We start from the raw sequence: 19,187 nt of genomic DNA on the forward strand, positions 1-19,187 counted from the left end.
AAAAGATGTTCATAGATCACTGAACATGAACTTGGCTTATATAAATGTGTACAGTCAGGGTTAAGTTGAGGTAGAAAGTTAAGCAAGTTTCCTAGTTGTCTATAGCCTGTTCATCTACTTGTTTGGATCCATTTCTATCCTACACTATGACCCAAGCACACCTGCATTTTCAAAACTAGTTCTTACTATAAACGTTCTTGCCATAATCTAGTTAACCTCCATTGTCTTGGCTTACATGTTACCTTTTCAACCAAAATCATTTTATTTCCAAAATCCCATCCCCTACATCCCCTTTCCATAAACTTCCCTGCTCATTCTCTACTTTTAATGATAAAACAAATGGCTAGATTCAGTTCGTTGAGAAAAGATGATCTCCTAATTTAATTCTATATTTTCCCATAAACCTTTATTGAGTTTTCATGAGACAAACCACAAGATAAGTTTTAGTGCAGCTGCCCATATACCCAATGCCCAATATATACAACAAATATGTTGTCCTCCTGAAATGTGAGGCTTACAAAAGTTGATACATTTTTTTAATTGCCTTAATCAGTCCATTGTAACAGACTACATGCTAACATGTAATAATACCACATTTATTATACCACCACATGTCTTCTAAGGATCCACACATTCTTCTCCCACAGATGCATTTGCATTCTCTATGTTGTACATTATAACGCGTGACTAATCCCTTGTGCTCATTAAAGATGCAGTTCTACTAAATAAAAATTGTATTGTCAGTTATCAGTACTCTAAAAACTTTTAGTAGTAAACTACCCAAAGCATAAATACTTCTACAGAGATTTTAGCCAAAATGTTATGATATCTTTTATGTAAAGGACCTTAATATAAAGTAGATATTTAACTGTAAAATATATTTCTTGGCAGCATCTTGTTTAGAAAGATGGAAACTTAGGCCATAGCCGAGAAAGAAGAAATGTCAGGTCTTTGAAAGGTCACTAATGTGATAAAATTGCATCAGGAAATAATATTTTAGGCAATAGCAAACAAGATTAAATTATGCTGAGCAAGTTATCAACAACTAAGAATTATGAATGTGATCACTACTGAAATCTTCTAGAGGGAATATCTTGTTTTAAGCAAAACAGAATTTAGTAGTTATTGAAGTTTAGTGCAGAGGAACAACTCTAATCTAAGGGATTAATCCAAATGATCCAAGTGGATTTATCCATTTGTTATCCTGCAAATACCCAGAATGCACTACATAGAAGTGCATTCACAGTGGTGTAGAAGCTGTTATCAGTCCTTTATAGTGAGCTACTGAAGTTCTAAGAAGCTTTACTTTTCATGAACATTTTTCAGTTGTGCAGCTTTTAAAGAGAACAATTATAAAAAATAATCTAGGTTTTTAGAATCTGTTTAATAGCTGTCTGATCTTACACATAAATACAAACAGTTTACAAATACAAACTGATATACATACTGTATGTATATCTGACATATGTGGAACAGCATCTTACACATCAAAATTAACTTTATATGTGTCATATGAGTACATTTTGGCTATAAGCAAGGCCTGAAATTCATTGGACAATGCATTTCAGTGGCTCTTGATAGCAAACATAAGCATAATTTAAGTTTGTCTCATGCTTATGCTATGTCATTCGCAGAGCACCAGCCGCTCCCAGCATCTCTGCTTCACAGAACAAAGCCTTCCATGGATCAAAGAACCTGTCCGTAGCAGCATCCACTATATCATCTGCCATTTCTGCACAGTCTAGGTATATGTTTGCTTCTGTGTTACCCATTTTGTGCTTGCACATGTGCTCATGTTATCGACCATTCTCACTTCATAAAATATCTTTCGCATATACAGTGGTTTCTTTTAGTGATGACTATCTGTCATTTTTACTTTTAGGTGACTCAGAAAACACAAAACTGATATTCTGAATCTATTCTGATTTTGAATGACACTGCTTTTTACATTGCAGATTTTCTCTTTCTCCAAGAAACAGTATGTGTTTTATATTAACGCATATCTTTTCTCTTTCAGTTTTTCCGTCCCATTTGTTATCAATCTTTTTATAATAATTAGCTCAAGCATTTCCAGTTCGTGGGTATCAAAGCCTTTAAATTTATACCAGATGTGTAGTTATGCTTTTTTGTGATACTTTGCTCATTCCTTTCTAATTGGTTGAATTACAGCTTTTCTGTTCTAAATGTAGCTGGTTAAATAACACACAAATGATGACCAAAATAAGAGCTTTCACTGAGTTGAGTGTTCAAGAAGAATGAAGCAGTGGGCCGGTTTCCTACTATTTAATTTGTTTGTGTCAACAGACCAACCAGCTGCAGATGCATCATGCACTGGCTGATGTTGATGCATTAGCAGAGGAAATTTTCCAAAATGTTCAAATCAGGGTCAGACCTGGATGCCAGGGGCCCACCAGAAAATTTTAGACTGAGGGCCCACTTTCCAAACTATTATTCCTCCTCTCCTCACTCTTCATTCTCTTGTCTTTTATCTCTACATACTATACTATACTCTTCCATTATTAAGCCCCTTAAATTAATAAAGAAATGACCATATAATAAGCCAAATGGTTAGAAGCAAAAGGCCCACTGACACCTGGGCCCACCGGGAGTTTTCCTGGTATCCTGGTGGGCCAGTCCGACACTGGTTCAAATGATAAATCAACCAATATCCAAAATACATTATTGGTCAGGGTGGTCCTCCCAGCATGCATATACTAAAAATCATATGTAACAAAGTGGGCTTGTGGAGGTTTTCCCATCAGGATGTTGTTCTATGCCAGAAATCCAGCACTGACATTGGTGCCCATCATCTCTTTAAATTTGAATTAAACACTAGATCAAGATGAAACATAAAACACAACAAATAGGGTCAAAAAGTGTAAATAATGTGCAGGGACATTAATATTTTTGAAAGCCCAGCAAAAAAAATCTTATTTTGATAATTGTTAGCAATGTCATCGATAGTCTACATCCACTCACAAATAACCTTTTTTTTTACTGTTTTCACTGGGTAGACAAAAATATAAATCACCCATGTTGCCACCAGCTCTGGAAGCCCTTTATATTTCTCCTATATTCATAACTTCACCGCTACTCAAGAAGAGAAACGTACAAAAAAGATCTGCTGCCTCATTTCTCCCAAGAAAAGTATACCGGAGGTACAGCTGCTGCAGCAGGCTATTTATTAACCATCTTCTTCCTTCAGTGCTGTGAGGTCCCAGTTCATCAGAAAGCTGGGCATTTCCAGATCCTTTAAGCACTAAAGGGGAGGATGCATAGTCCTCTACAGCTTGTGTGCTTCTACTGGCGTTTACCAGTTTGAGGTTGAAAACTAAGTTTGCTATTTTCTTTGCTTAGTAATATCAGCTAACAAGTTGCCCACTCCATCATATGTAAAATCATTTCATCATAATACATTTTTGTTGTTATTACCCTTTTCTTGTTATCAAATTTCATCAAACATTTTAACACCAGTTTGGATATGTAACACTCTTTTTATGCTTTTTTGTGCAATGGGAAAAACAATGAGTGAAAAAAAGAATTTATTTTTCACATAGAAACTGCTAAAATAGATATCAATACGAGAACAGGTTTCATTTCTTCATACCTGCAAATGTTTAGTGAACAATTAGTTGAATATTTAAAAATGAGGCTGCCAAGGTTGATAAAACTTATCACATTTTTTAAAGTTTAGAGTACAGTTGTAAAACGCCCAACACAGGATGAAAGGAGGGATGGTTTACTATACAGGCGCTCCTAGGCTGGCTCTGTTCACCCCCATCTGCTTCTCCTCCTCCCATCTCCTTCTCCTCCCTGTCCCCTCTCGCATTTGGATGTGGCTGGGAGGCATGACACCCTTGAAATTTTGCCACCCTAGACAAGACCTTTGTGGCCTTGACTTGCCTATTTGTTATAAAACGGACCTATTCAGCCAACTTCAAATTGTAATTTTCAATAAATATGCCCCTTTACGTTCCTATATGTGGTGGTATTAACCCTTGTATTTACATTTGCAGCATTATGGTTACTCTACTGTCATGTATTACTGCAGGACAGAAAAATATTCAATTAACTTTATTTATAAAGCAAACATCATGTTTCAAATATATTATTTAGATATGGAAAGATTACAAATGCATTTGCAACTATCCTGTTACAGGGAAAATACACCAATCTGCAAAACCTGCTGATAATTTAATCATTCCTTAAACAGATAGATATTTATGTAAAATAATCTTTCGGCACATTTGCTTTAACGTTGATATTTGCCTTAATATCTCTTTGCCTCAGCAGGAGCACACTCCATAACTTTCAGCCTTCCAAATATTTTTTCATTAGGGAGCCTGTTCTGTTGAGATCTATTGAAAATGCCTTAGGGCAATCAATATAGCAGGTACCGCTCATGTGTATAAATGCAAATATATATATATATATATATATATATATATATATATATATATATATATATATATATATATATATATATATATATATATATATATATAAATAGATATATATATATATATATATATATATATATATATATATATATATATATATACCAATAGTTTCCAAACCAGCACTCCCTTTTATGTAAAACATATAATCTTTTATTGTTGCATCAATATCCAACGTCTCGATCCCCACCGGGACCCCCTTCAAGGATGATCCTTGTTTTACATAAAAGGGAGTGCTGGTTTGGAAACTATTGGTGTATACACAATTTACTGTGCACCCCTGCTTCTATTAAGATTGACCTTGGAGTGTGGATACTCGTCTGGAAGTTATATATGGAAGTTTATATATATATATATATATATATGACACCTGGTGAAACAAAGGGGTTCATAGACTCAAAACTGATGTTGACTATTATAGTGCAAAGCCCCTTCAGCAAAGCACATCACCCTTCCCCTAATCATACACTTAGGGACCCATTTACCTACAATTGAATTTTGTTTTTTTCCACAAATCCTGAAAAATTTGTGATTCTCCTATATTTCTAAAAACCCCAAAGATCAAGATTTAATAAATGTGAAATCATTATAAACCTCTAAGTCAAAAATTTGCCAAGTAAACAGAGGAAGGTCAAGCTGGCTGGGTGCCCTAGGCAACCCGGCCAGCCATCTTGCCCCCTCCCCCGCACGACAGCTCGCGCATGCACTGTGAGGTCGGAGGGGAGCACACAAACACTGTGAGCAATCAAGGGAGTGGGAGCATGCACAGGTGAGTTAGCTGTAACCAGTGGTAGTTGAGGGAACAAGTGCCTGCAACAGGAATAAGTGATGAAAGAGGTATGTGCCTAGTACCTCTTCATTATTGACCCTAGGCACATGCCTCTTCTGCCTACCCCTAATTCTGGCCCTGAAAGTAAAATTTGTCAAGGTGCTATAGAAGTCAGTGGGAGCTGCGCTGTTCCTATTGGACCATTTTAAATCAATCCGGACTTTTAGAGGGTTTCGGATTTTTTCTCTGCTAGAAATTGTCCAAAAGACATTTTTGGATTTTTCAAGGTTTTCAAAGTATCCGTATTTTTTACTGCATCATTCAGTGCCTTTTTACATTAATACCTTTTTAATCTGGACTTTTAATAAATTCATTAGCAGTCATGGTTTTAGTGTTTGCGAGTTTAATAAATCCGCCTCTATTTAGGCTTATCTTTTCACTGGAATCTATGAATAAGTACATGAGGAAGGCTTTTTTTCATTCAATTTGCTTAATTTGCATTAATGGAAAACTTTCTTTCATATACAGAAACTTGTTTAACCTTGATACAGTGCTTCCTATTTTTAACGCCTGCTTTAGGACAGCCAAATTGTGTGATTATAACTGTAACATTAGGATGAATGGGTCCTGATATAGGCAGCATTGGTGTGTTTGACATTTACAATTGACATTTACAAGGTAAAATATTTGGATGGTACTATAATGCAGGTGGTATAGTGAGGGAGCACTGTATTTATGATCCATCTACAGTGAATGTTTCACCAGTCTGACCTCTTAAATATACAATAATTGAGACCAACTTTGTCATTATTTATAGCCTTCAACAGCAATCGTCCTTCACTACCACCTACCAGTCAAAAGCAAGGTATTGCCTGAACTGAACCCCTCCTGCATCTAAACAAAATAAAACAAAATTCTAAATCTACTGACCACAAGTTTGGTCCCTGGTAATGATTAGTGCCCAAAAGTCCATATGCATGTCTATTTGGGATGGAATAATCTGATCTGAGCTATGGTCTCAGATAGAAATCTACAATTGCAGCAGCTTTATAAATCATCCGAAACCCCACCACCATCACTACAAAAGTGGAATAGATATTACTACTACTATATATAATATATACTATTATTTGCCTTTAAGATAGTAAAACCAACATTTTTAATTTAACAGGGATTAACTCTATACTATTAAGTTTATGAAAATATTTGATATAAATATAAATTAACTCTAAACTATAAAGTTTATGAAAATATTTGATATAAAAGATCATGGCCTTAGAGCACACAACAAGTAATATGGTAAATGTGTGTATCTCAACCAGTGATTGAGTGTTCCTGTAAATTAATACTGAAGTTTCATTCTTATCCAAAAATGTAATCTCATTAATGAATAGCACTATAGCGAATAAGTCTTTGAACACAATTTATTATTTATTCTAACAATAGCAGTAGCTCCATTTTTTCTGGACTCTCCATATATACAAAATCATTTAATAACAGGCACAAGGATCGATCTAAGTCAAGTAACCCATAGCATCTTATAATTTGCTTTTCAAACAACAGGCCACAAAATGATGCCTGATTGGTTGCTATTCATTACTAGAACTGCATAATTACTTTAACCCTTCAGGCCAAGGCAACACAAATTAGATGGTGAAAATGTATCGGAAAACACCCCTTCCACCTTCCGGTGACTGTAGGGACAAATGTTTAGTCTTCAACCATAACCAGGGCTGTGGTTGCCTTGGGCTGGTATAGAATCTAATAACATTATGCACAGCATTTCTACCCTACTTCATTGTTATGCTTTAGTTTTTTTTGGGGGGGAGATAATAGGAATGGCTGTGGCTGCTTATTTTCCTGTTACACCAAACCAGCAAAGAAATCCCTAATTGGCTTGAGCCATCTAGAATATATTAATTGTACATTAATGATAATAGTTATTTGAGGCCCTGGCTATTGAAATTATTACCACATGTATGAATTAAATTATCTTGCATGATTCATTTTCTAAAACGTAAATTTGTTAAGTGAATGAAAATCGAGTATTGGTTGCATGCATTAAGGAAAATCCCTGTACAAAAACTTAAATACATACACACTTGCCACAAACAATCTTTCTAAATGAGTTGAAACTGTTACTGCACTTCACAAGTAATTTGTGACTATAAAGAGTACCTCAGTATGGTAGCTTACATTTTTAGGGTTAAATTAACCTTCGTAACAATGGATGATTTCTCTGCCTGGTGCTTGCATTTGTTTTACAAATCCTCGTTAGGGTAGATCCAGGGCTTGAAGCTACAACAGAGAAATTACTCAATGTACTGCTCTTTGGACACTTACAGATAATTAGAGCATTAAGATAAGTCTGTATTAGGGTGAGCTACAAAGTTCTCTGGGTCAAGTGGGTCTTCTTAAAAGGAGCATTTGCCCATGGAGATTAATGTACTGGGGTGGTAAACATTTTTTTCACCCCATTCCAGTAAACTGGGCTTTACTTGTCCTTTAAAGGAAAACTAAACCCTAAAAATTAATGAGGCTACAAATGCCATATTTTATATACTGAACTTTATTGCACCAGCCTAAAGTTTCAGCTTCTCAATTGAAGCAATGATCCAGGACGTCAAACTTGTCATTGGGTCGCCATCTTGGAAAGTGTCTGCAACATTTACATGTACAGTTGCACTGGTTTCTGTGCTGCCATGTAGAAATTATCTGTGTTTATTACTAATCAGCCTTATATTATGACAGTTATATTATATGTGTACAGTATATTGTGAATTGGTCCCTAAGCTCAGTAAGTGGGCTACTGGGGCATCTTAGGAGGCATAGATCTTCAGTGCTAAAGGTCCATGGTTGCCTTGGGCTGGTACAGAAGCCCAAAACATAATGTGCAACATTTCTAGCTACTTCTTTAGATAAGTTTTAGTTCTCCTTTAAAGGCATTGACTGGATGATTTCTTTACAGAGGAGTATGACCCTGGCTATACTAGTATAAAACTAGACTCTTATGTAAAGTTCTCCTCTGCCTAAACTTTTGATTAGTTTCATCATCCATTAAACCTGATACAGCATGCAAAAGCCAATGTAGATTGTGTTTCTTGTACAAGGTATTTTGTGTGCTATTGCCAGTGCATGTCTGCCTGGAATCTTAGTGTGTTTACATAACAGTGATGCAGACAAATAAGGACAATTTCTTCTGAAAGCTCTGAAGAGGTTTCCAGCATTTCTCTGTAGACTCTGTAGACCCCATTTGAGCATAAATAGTCTGTCTAGGCTAAACTATTCATGCACATATGTTCACCTGTCTTTCTTCTAGTCAATCATTTTCTTCATTAACGACTGCTAAAGCTCCAGTGCCTTATGGGGGGTACAGTGAACCTGCAGCCCTTTCAGCTCCTGCACCAAAACCACGAGTAGTCACTACTGCAAGCATTAAACCTTCAGTTTATCAACCTAGTCAAGGTAAGACAACCAAACTATGTACACAATAAGGAAATAGTCATAATCATAGGTGGAGGGTGATTGTTGTGCTTGGGACGGCTACTTAAGCCATTCCTTGCCAGGATGTTTTTATTTTACAGGGCATGTCATAGAAGAAATAGCAATTACTGTGTTGTACTCTAGAACTTAATATCTGTGGCAAGTAAAGGAAGCTGTACTCGTTTTTATAATGACCGTCTGTTAGTACCCCAGTAATAAATAAACAAAATGCCAAGAAATATATTTTCCTCTCAGTAGGTGTATTGCTTATTTCTACTGCATAATAGACTGCTGGAATCTACCGTGCAAGGTGGGTACTGACACTCCAGGACTGTATACACAATAAGAGACTGTTTAAAGGGATACTGTCATGGGAAAAATAATTTCAAAATGAATCAGTTAATAGTGCTGCTCCAGCAGAATTCTGCACTGAAATCCATTTCTCAAAAGAGCAAACAGATTTTTTTATATTCAAGTTTGAAATCTGACATGGGGCTAGACATATTGTCAATTTCCCAGCTGCCCCAAGTCATGTGACTTGTGCTCTGATAAACTTCAATCACTCTTTACTGCTGTACTGCAAGTTAGAGTGATATCACCCCCTTCCCTTTTCCCCCCCAGCAGCCAAACAAAACAACAATGGGAAGGTAACCAGATAACAGCTCCCTAACACAAGATAACAGCTGCCTGGTAGATCTAAGAACAGCACTCAATAGTAAAACCCATGTCCCACTGAGACACATTCAGTTACATTGAGAAGGAAAAACAGCAGCCTGCCAGAAAGCATTTCTCTCCTAAAGTGCAGGCACAAGTCACATGACTGGGGCAGCTGGGAAATTGACAAAATGTCTAGCCCCATGTCAGATTTTAAAACTGAATATAAAAAAATCTGTTTGCTCTTTTGAGAAATGGATTTCAGCGCAGAATTCTGCTGGAGTAGCACTATTAACTGATGCGTTTTGAAAAAAAATTGTTTCCCATGACAGTATCCCTTTAATGAATAGAAGTGCTACACTAGACAATTGACATTTTTTTTAGAATGCACCCCCTATTCTGCTGATTCATGTACCATCCTATTTCTATCCTTTAGCCCTCATACTAGTTTCTTATCTGCAGGTGCCACTACTGTATTTTGAATTTTTAATTTGCCTCTCTCTTTTATATACTGCTTAGCCATCACCTATACTATATATTCTTTTTTATACTCCCTTATCTCTTGTTTCTTCTCATTTACCCAATCCATTTTCTCTTACTTCAAAGGGTCCCTTTTCATTTTTTATTAGTAACGTGTGCTCTGACTTCATGTTTCCCTAACTTGATATGCATGCTCTACTATTTGTTTTACTGTTTCCAGGTTGGTAGGGAAAGGGGCAGAAGCTAAAGAGTAAAGAAACAAAGGTACCTAGGTGTTGGTCCTGACACATATAATCCAGGAAGAATTAATCATGGCAGCAGACAAGGACTAAACTTCAGCTTGTTTTCCCTCAAAGTGCAAGTCCCGGTCCTGCTACTGGCTAGGCTGGAGGAGGCTTCAAATTTCTTCCTCCAGCCTAGCCAATCCTTTTGGCTGTACTAGGACTTAGATCTTGAGGGGAAAAACAGGAAGTTAAGCTTTTTGTTTCTTTCTTTCTAATCGGTCATGGCTGGGAAGGCTTAGCCTTCCCTAGCCTTATTAAAAATTAACCTATGGGCATAACTGTAAGAGGAGAGTCCTAAGTCTATAGATACCTGATCTATAGACTCAGGACTCTCCTCTTACAGTTATGCCCATAGGTGAATTGGAAAATGTTGATAAGTCACTACTACATTAAGCATTAAAACAAACCTACAGGGGGAATTGTCCTTAAATTTTATGCAATACATAAATCTCTCTGAAGGCTACTATATTGTAATATAGAGCTACATTTATAATAAAATACATTTTAAAATAATAAAGGGAAAATCGTGCTACAATAGGCGATAAGATGAATAATTAACTCAAAATCATTGTTTTGGGTTATGAAGCAGACTATCAGACTTAATATAGATTCATGGATTAAAGGATAATAAATGTTTTTTGGGATTGTAAAGAAATGTTTTTGAATTCCACATTACCTAAAACCTGCCACTAGATGGCAATATGATACCTATAACCATCTGAATATAAAAAATAACTAAATCCAACAACTTTAAGAACCTAGCTTGAAGTTTCTGGTAATTAAATTACATATATGTCTTTCTTTCTATTATAGAATGAAAGTTAAAGAAAGTTAAAATCACAGTTGTTCGTGTGGGTTTAGGGCAGTGGTCCCCAACCAGTAGCTCGTGAGCAACATGTTGCTCCCCAACCCCTTGGATGTTGCTCCCAGTGGCCTCAGAGCAGGTGATTATTTTTGAATTTCAGGCTTGAAGGTTGTATAAAAACCAGGTGTCCTAGCAAACAGAGGCTCCTGTAGGCTGCCAGTCCACATAGTGGCTACCAATAGTCAATCACAACCCTTACTTGGCACTAGCCAGGAACATTTTTCATGCTTGTGTTGCTCCCCAACTCTTGTTTCATCTGAATGTTGCTCACGGGTGGAAAAAGGTTGGGGACCCCTGGTTTAGGGTATACATATATCATTCAGTCTATTAGTCTGTATGGAACTTTACGACCCAACCCTGTATAGGTGTATGTACGTATGCCTTTAAATGACTGCATCTTAAACATTTCAAATACAAGTTTCAAGGCAATAACCACTTATCTGGCAGTTCCCAATTAACGTACAGCAATGGTTCTCAATAAGAATATAAAATACAACAGAACTGAAACAATTATTAAATATCCTTAATAAATGTACTGTTTATTTGTGCAATTCAATATTTATAGTCATGTCTCCTTTTGCATAGCGCAAACCATATGTTACGCCGTGATTTTACACTATCTCAGACTTCACGAAAAGCCGGGTAAATTCCAGTTAAATTCTCTGTGTATTGATGGAATTATACATAGCTAAAATAAATCACAGCTACCACTAGAATAATGTAGTCCTATTCTGCTACTGCAAGAAATCCATGTGATTTTTTTCTTCTTGTGGCGCTACAGGAGTCCTGTGTTTCCACTACAGTAGAGAGCAGGTACATTATCATTTGGCCTACCTCCATCCAGGGTCAGGACTGGCAGGGCTGTAATACCCTACGTGGGAACTCACACACAGATATGAGGTTAAAAGGTGTTTTTGCAAGGCACTGCATAAATATGAGGATATAAGAAGTCACCTCGGAGTTCCATGACCTGTATAAAAACACATTTTACAAGAGGGGGTACTTTATTCATTATATATTTTGCCACTTAAATAGAAACACAAATTGCACCCAAGGGCCCATTGTATCATACTTTGCCCAATAGTTCCAAACTGACTGATGACACTGCAGATGGGAGCTCAATGGTATGATTTTTGTTTTAGCCAGTCAGCTATGATGTGAGTGCACCATAGTTAAGTTGATAAAAACCCATGTCAAACTGCACAGGAGCTCTATAATTGTTGGAAAGCTGGCTATCCTGTATAAACAGAGTTATTATGTCTTTGAATTAAGAAGCTACAGTGGTTAGCATTGAATTGCTAGAGACTTGGGTTTGATTCCAGTCCTCATAGTATTTTAGGTTTCTCCTGCAATCCAAAAACATATTGGACTGGAAGGTTTAATGTCTTCTGATTAAACTTACTAGTGTTTCTGAGACTGTAGTTGGGACGTTATATTGTATGTTCCGCTGTGGCATCAACTCTGTGTTCCGGTGACCTATAATTCCCTGTAAAATGGTGTGTGTAATAAGTCAGCATATATAAAGAAAACAAAATAAAATAGTCAGACCCAGATTTACAAACTGGCCGCCCCTAGGTCGGCCCTGCTTGTCACCCATTGTCGTTCCCTCCCCTCAACCTACCCATCGTCGTTCACTCCCCTCTACCTACCTGTCACCATCCCCTCCCCTTCCCCCTACCCATCACAGGTCCCTTCCTGTACGAGCATATGCACATATCTCCAGTGATCTTAACTCATTTAGATGCGGCTAGGAAGCATGCCGCCCCTGAAATTCTGCGCCCTAAGCCCGGGTCATTGAGGCCTTGCCAAAAATATGGACCTCAAAATAGTTATAGTTTACTTGGGGTCAAACCTTAAATATTTGTGCCATTAGGCAGCTGGTGTTTTCTATATTCAGAGTAAGTACTAGGGGCAAAAAATCATTTTTCCTTGTTTCTTATGCTACTTGCTGACTTGCTTCTATGGGTTACATCACTAGGGAAAATTTGGCCAATATTAGTAAATGCCCCTGGTCTGTAGCTAAAAACCAAACAAAAAAGGATATTCCACAGGATAAGGTAGAAATATATTGGAATCTAGTGTCAGTTGAAGAGCATGTTTCTTTTATTAAAGATTGTAAGCTGTTATGGGTAAACTACTAATTCAGGTATGGTATGGACCAAACTTTGACTGCCCCAAATATAATCTTTGGGTAGGTTTGCTCATAGTAGCTAATATCCTACAAGCATTATGGTGCTTCTGATCAGTACCAAAGAGCTGTGCATGATCTTCCACTTACTGTGCAGGAAAGTCATGCTTCCCTTTAGTTATATAGTGGTGTTGGGATGTTTTGTGTCTGGGCAACTGATTGAAACTGAAACATCAGGAGACTGAATTTGCTAGTGTTTGCAGTGTTGCCTGAGATTATAAGGTATGTGCCTTGACATGTTACAAAAAATGCTATAAACAAAAGAATTTCTGGTCACTGTCTCAACTCTCTTTTCTTCCAGTGTAAATATAAGGTGAAAGACAGTTTTTACAACCTCAACAGAATTAAGGTGGCCATACACGGATAGATCCGCTCGTTTGGCGATGTCGCCAAACGAGCGGATCTCCCTTCGATATGCCCACCTTGAGGTGGGCAATATCGGGCTGATCCGATCGTGGGCCCTAGGGCCCAACGATCGGATCCTAGCGTTCACCAAACGGGCGGTCGGATCGCGGGACCGCATCAACGAACAGATGCGGCCGCGATCCGACGGTATTTTTAACCCCATCCGATCGAGATCTGGCCGACTTTCGGCCAGATCTCGATCGGGGAAGCCCGTCGGGGGCCCCCATACACGGGCCAATAAGCTGCCGACTTGGTCTGTCGGCAGCTTTTATCGGCCCGTGTATGGCCACCTTTAGACAGATACAGTCAAAAATAATGTACACACCCCCTAGAAATCTATCCCCTCTTTTTTGTGTGTGAAAGATATGCCAAACTGCCAAGCATGTGCAGCAAGTAATGGAAAGTGTCTAATACAGACGGCTCTGCTCCAATAATCTCACACTGAAACCTGATCAGCTATGTTTAGATTTGTTCAAGTTTGAATCAGTACCAGTATTTATTGGTTTCTGGCAACAGTTGGATTTTAAGATAACACACCCATATAAATACTTCTATGCAATTAATGTCTTGCAATCAAGTTGCAAAGATAAGTTGATAAGAATGGTAAATGCACTTGGCCATCTTGAATGACTGATAATCAATGAGACAGTTATTATAGTAGGTTAACATAGCCCAGAAATAGTTCTGTGCAGAAGGCCACTTGAAAACAGGGTAATAAGGTAGACATTGATACCTGGTGTGAAGTGTGATTTCTGATAACCCTGAAATATATGTAGTTGGTCAGTTAAAATTAGTTGATTTTGATACCCTTTACTAAGTTACACTTGTCAATACGTTTATAGTGATTAGTGACTGATACTGCAGTATATTTAGAATCAGTATCTCACATCAGTACCTGCCCCAATGGAGCTTACAATCTACGAACCCTATCACATTCACATCTGTCCCTGCTCCAGTGAATCTAAGGTCCCTGTCAGTGTGGGAAGTAACTAATACAAACATGGTGGAAACTTACAGTCCCCCTTACATATTTTGTCATTGGACCCCAGCACTGTAAGTCAGCAGTACCACCAATTGAGGCACTGTGCCTTAAAATACTTTTGTGCAATAAAATTAAAAGTGCAGTAATTCCAACAAATGGTTACTCAATGTCACTTTAATATATTTAACCCGCCAAATGTATATCTAAGGTTTTTATACAGAGTACAGAAAATCTTTGACAGCTTTTCCAGTTAATCTGACAAATGCATTATTTGGTCCTCCTGACTCTTCTTTAACTGGCAGAGGGATGGAGGTGGGACAGGAACCAATGGTAGTTTTAGTATAGTTATTAACAGATGATAGCTTTTAGATAGTTAGGGAAGTTATACCCCCGACCCCTACATTAGCTCACTCAGTTGGACTTATGTAAAAAAGGGACATAACAATGAATATATACATATTTCCTTTTTTTTACAACAAACAGCCATTTCCACAAATTATAAGGAAAATCATAAAAAGGGAGAAAGTTATATTTATTTTGGCAGTTCAGATAGTGAATAGGGAAACTAAAGTCTAAATTAGTAAAATGCTAGAAATGCTGTATTTTGTATTTTACATAAACATGAACTTACTGCACCAGAAGTCTAATAAAACAAATGATATACGCGTTCAAAGTTGGCTACAGGGGGGTCACAATCTTGTAACTTTGTTAAACATCTTTGCAAGACTAAGACCATGCCCATGACCATGCTCAGTGTGGTCTGGGCTGCTGCTTAGGGATCGTCATAAATTATCAGAACAGTACAAGTCAAATAATATCTGCCAAAGCAGATATAGCAAGACTGATAAATAATCCGACTATGTGTCCTGTGTTGTCCTGTAATCGAAAGTGGATTTTATTGTTTTTGTATTGTTTAATACAAACATTCTCCAACTCTCCAGAACCAGTAGCTGCAGCTAAACAATCCTACTAATAGAATCCCAGCTTATCTGATTAAATCTGGCTCCATGATCTTTGTCCCTGCAGCTAGAGTTGGAAACATTAAAGAGGATGTACAGGCAAAAACAAAATCCCATTTTTAATTAACTTTAAACAGTCAGGTTTCTTATAAAAACAGTAGACATTTTTTAATTAAGGTATATTGGAGAAAGGTTATATATATATATATATATATATATATATATATATATATATATATATATATATATATATATATATATATATATATATATATATACACAGATCCGCAGTGGTGCACTCCACAATAAGGTAGGTACTCGCCTAGGTGCTGGTAACGAAATTGCATACAGTACTTGAAAAAAAGACCGCACTCACAGGACTTTCGCAAGAAAATAAGCCCCCATGGACTGTGACATTTATTCCTCAACGTTTCGGCTAGTACACTCTAGCCGTCCTCAGGAGGTAAAACATAACACACAGTGAGGTCCTAAATAACATACAAAGATTGGCGCCAAAATTAGTGTCATGACGTCATCAAGGTGCTCCCCCCAGCGTGGGGAGATAAACAAATACACCACGTGTATAGTGAGCAAGAAAATTAAAACCATCAGGGCAGATCGTATCCATAGTGATCGTGCGTAGTGCGATCGTTCCTTAGTGCCACACAACGAGTAAATACTTCGTTTTGTGAGAGGTGTATTAAGCCTATTAGTGGCGTGAGTGACAATAGGCAAATGTAGTACTTACCCCTGGTAGACGATCGCAAACCCCTTGCGTTCCAACCTTGTCACTGTGTGCCTATCAAGGCATCCCCATCGCTATAGAGGCTGGTGGCAAACCTGAAGTCTCAATGCGTGCCAAAACCCCGCTGTCATTCCGCTTCCGGAGCGCATCAAAACCCCTCTCCTGCTGCGGGAGCTTAGGCCCCTCCTCCTCTCACCTGATAGGAGGAGGACTCACACACCCTCCAAACTCCTCTGATCAGGGAACCAGTCACTCGTGTACTCTAGTGCCAAACCCCAACCAATCGTTAGGGCATGGAGCTCTGAGCCACATTTGTGTGTGTTGAGTGCCAGTGCATTAACCCTCTAGTGCCTTCACAGTATTCAGGAGTTGGGTGAGATCAATTGCCAGTGCTCAAACCATCAACAGTAAAGTTGCCTGCATTCATAACGGGGTATAGATCCAGCTGGGGTTGGTCATTACCTTTAGCCGTCACAGGGTCACCAGCTAAGCGAAGGGACATGCTAGCCAAGGCAAAATAGTGGAAGGGGTCGCTCACGTCATCCCAAGGGAGGAGAATCCTAAGGAGTAGAAGAGCACAGATATATAACTGGTAAATAGTGTCAAAGTCACCGTATCGTCTATACATGTATGTTATTAAGTGACTATATAATTCATCAGCAACATTCTTAGAGTTCTAGAGCAAAAAAACAAAAAAATTGAGAAAAGACAAAAATCCAGAGTCCAGATCATTCGATACGACCCAATTGGTCATAAAAATTGTCTCGAAAAACCAGGTAAGTAACCCAACCTCCGATAAAGTTCACCAGACTCGTTTAATAGAAAGGAGACATCGGTAAGGTCTCATTGAGTCCCATAGGGGCCAGAGTGTCTAGTTTGTATATCCACATCGACTCTTTCTGGATCAATAGTAGCCCCCTATTACCTCCCCTTTGGAGGGCAGGGACATGATCAATGATCATGTGTCTAAACTGGCGGAGAGAATGGAGACACTGTAGCCAATGGCTTTGCCAGTATTTAATGCCAATCTAATGGCACTACGGTGATTGTTCATCCTTTCCCTGTAGGAGGTGGAAGCCTTTCCCACATAATACAGTCCACACGGACACCATGCCAAGTACACAACATGATCCGTGGTACAAGTAACCCTATGCCGGATGGTGAAATTAGCACCCGTTCGAAGGTGCTTGAAAGCTGTACCCTGTGTCATGCCTCCACAGGTTAGGCACCCTGCACACTTGAAGCAGCCCTTTTTAAGGGGTCTATCTAACCACGTGTTCTTCGACCCGCTCCCAGATGACAAATTCTTTACCACAAGTAGCGACCCCTTCCACTATTTTGCCTTGGCTAGCATGTCCCTTCGCTTAGCTGGTGACCCTGTGATGGCTAAAGGTAATGACCAACCCCAGCTGGATCTATACCCCGTTATGAATGCAGGCAACTTTACTGTTGATGGTTTGAGCACTGGCAATTGATCTCACCCAACTCCTGAATACTGTGAAGGCACTAGAGGGTTAATGCACTGGCACTCAACACACACAAATGTGGCTCAGAGCTCCATGCCCTAACGATTGGTTGGGGTTTGGCACTAGAGTACACGAGTGACTGGTTCCCTGATCAGAGGAGTTTGGAGGGTGTGTGAGTCCTCCTCCTATCAGGTGAGAGGAGGAGGGGCCTAAGCTCCCGCAGCAGGAGAGGGGTTTTGATGCGCTCCGGAAGCGGAATGACAGCGGGGTTTTGGCACGCATTGAGACTACAGGTTTGCCACCAGCCTCTATAGCGATGGGGATGCCTTGATAGGCACACAGTGACAAGGTTGGAACGCAAGGGGTTTGCGATCGTCTACCAGGGGTAAGTACTACATTTGCCTATTGTCACTCACGCCACTAATAGGCTTAATACACCTCTCACAGAACGAAGTATTTACTCGTTGTGTGGCACTAAGGAACGATCGCACTACGCACGATCACTATGGATACGATCTGCCCTGATGGTTTTAATTTTCTTGCTCACTATACACGTGGTGTATTTGTTTATCTCCCCACGCTGGGGGGCGCACCTTGATGATGTCATGACACTAATTTTGGCGCCAATCTTTGTATGTTATTTAGGACCTCACTGTGTGTTATGTTTTACCTCCTGAGGACGGCTAGAGTGTACTAGCCGAAACGTTGAGGAATAAATGTCACAGCCCATGGGGGCTTATTTTCTTGCGAAAGTCCTGTGAGTGTGGTCTTTTTTTCAAGTACTATATATATATATATAGCTATTTAATACAATATGCTTAAGGGGAGATAAGTAGTGCAAAATTTGGTTGGCCATACATATTACCATATACTGTCATACTTACTGTATTACTATTAAAGAAAGAAATAATTGTGAGTTGCACCAAATAAATGAGTAGTTAGAAACATCTTTAAAGAATTCAAAGTGATTTAAAGTCATTCCAGAAAGTTAATGGATTCTAATAGAATCCCTAAAAACCAGGAAGTTGCCAACATACATGCATTATTTTTTTTTTACTGGTGTAAAGATAAACGATCTGGTGTCTTCAGCTTTAGCAGGCAGCCTCAGTCAGCTGGTGCTTCACTTCTGCAAGTATACTCATAGCTATCTGTGAAGTATTTGATCCAACAGGCTTCAGCAGCACTCAGAGAACCAGCGATTGCCTATGTTTCTTGAGCAACTCAGGTTGGGCTTGTTGAGGTTGCCTGTTATAGCTGAAGACACTGGATCATTTATCTTTACAGCTGTTAGAAAAAAATAATGCATGTATATTGGAAATGTCCTTGTTTTTAGTGATTCGGTCAGAATCCCTTAACTAAATGGGATGATTTTACATCCCCTTTAAAACAAGTCCTGCAATTGATATGTAGTTGTTGTACAGAGGGATCATTTGGATCTGCAAATCACATG

At 38.6% G+C, this 19,187-nt stretch overlaps 1 protein-coding gene across 17 annotated transcripts in view; it reads left to right on the forward strand.

Moving 5' to 3' along the window:
- Window positions 1–19,187, forward strand: part of ldb3.S (LIM domain binding 3 S homeolog) — a 111,280-nt gene that overhangs the window by 79,997 nt on the left and 12,096 nt on the right. For 9 of the 17 annotated variants that reach the window (XM_041570356.1, XM_041570355.1, XM_041570358.1 and 6 more), the window contains 4 exons: window positions 1,635–1,745; window positions 3,015–3,158; window positions 6,044–6,091; window positions 8,546–8,691. In XM_041570356.1, coding sequence (XP_041426290.1) covers window positions 1,635–1,745; window positions 3,015–3,158; window positions 6,044–6,091; window positions 8,546–8,691 — 449 coding nt within the window. The remainder of the gene's footprint in view (window positions 1–1,634; window positions 1,746–3,014; window positions 3,159–6,043; window positions 6,092–8,545; window positions 8,692–19,187) is intronic. The other 8 variants (XM_041570364.1, XM_041570367.1, XM_041570368.1 and 5 more) reach the window with 5 other exon arrangements.

Source organism: Xenopus laevis, chromosome 7S (genome assembly GCF_017654675.1).
Source record: "Xenopus laevis strain J_2021 chromosome 7S, Xenopus_laevis_v10.1, whole genome shotgun sequence".
NCBI classification, from domain to species: Eukaryota; Metazoa; Chordata; class Amphibia; order Anura; family Pipidae; genus Xenopus; species Xenopus laevis.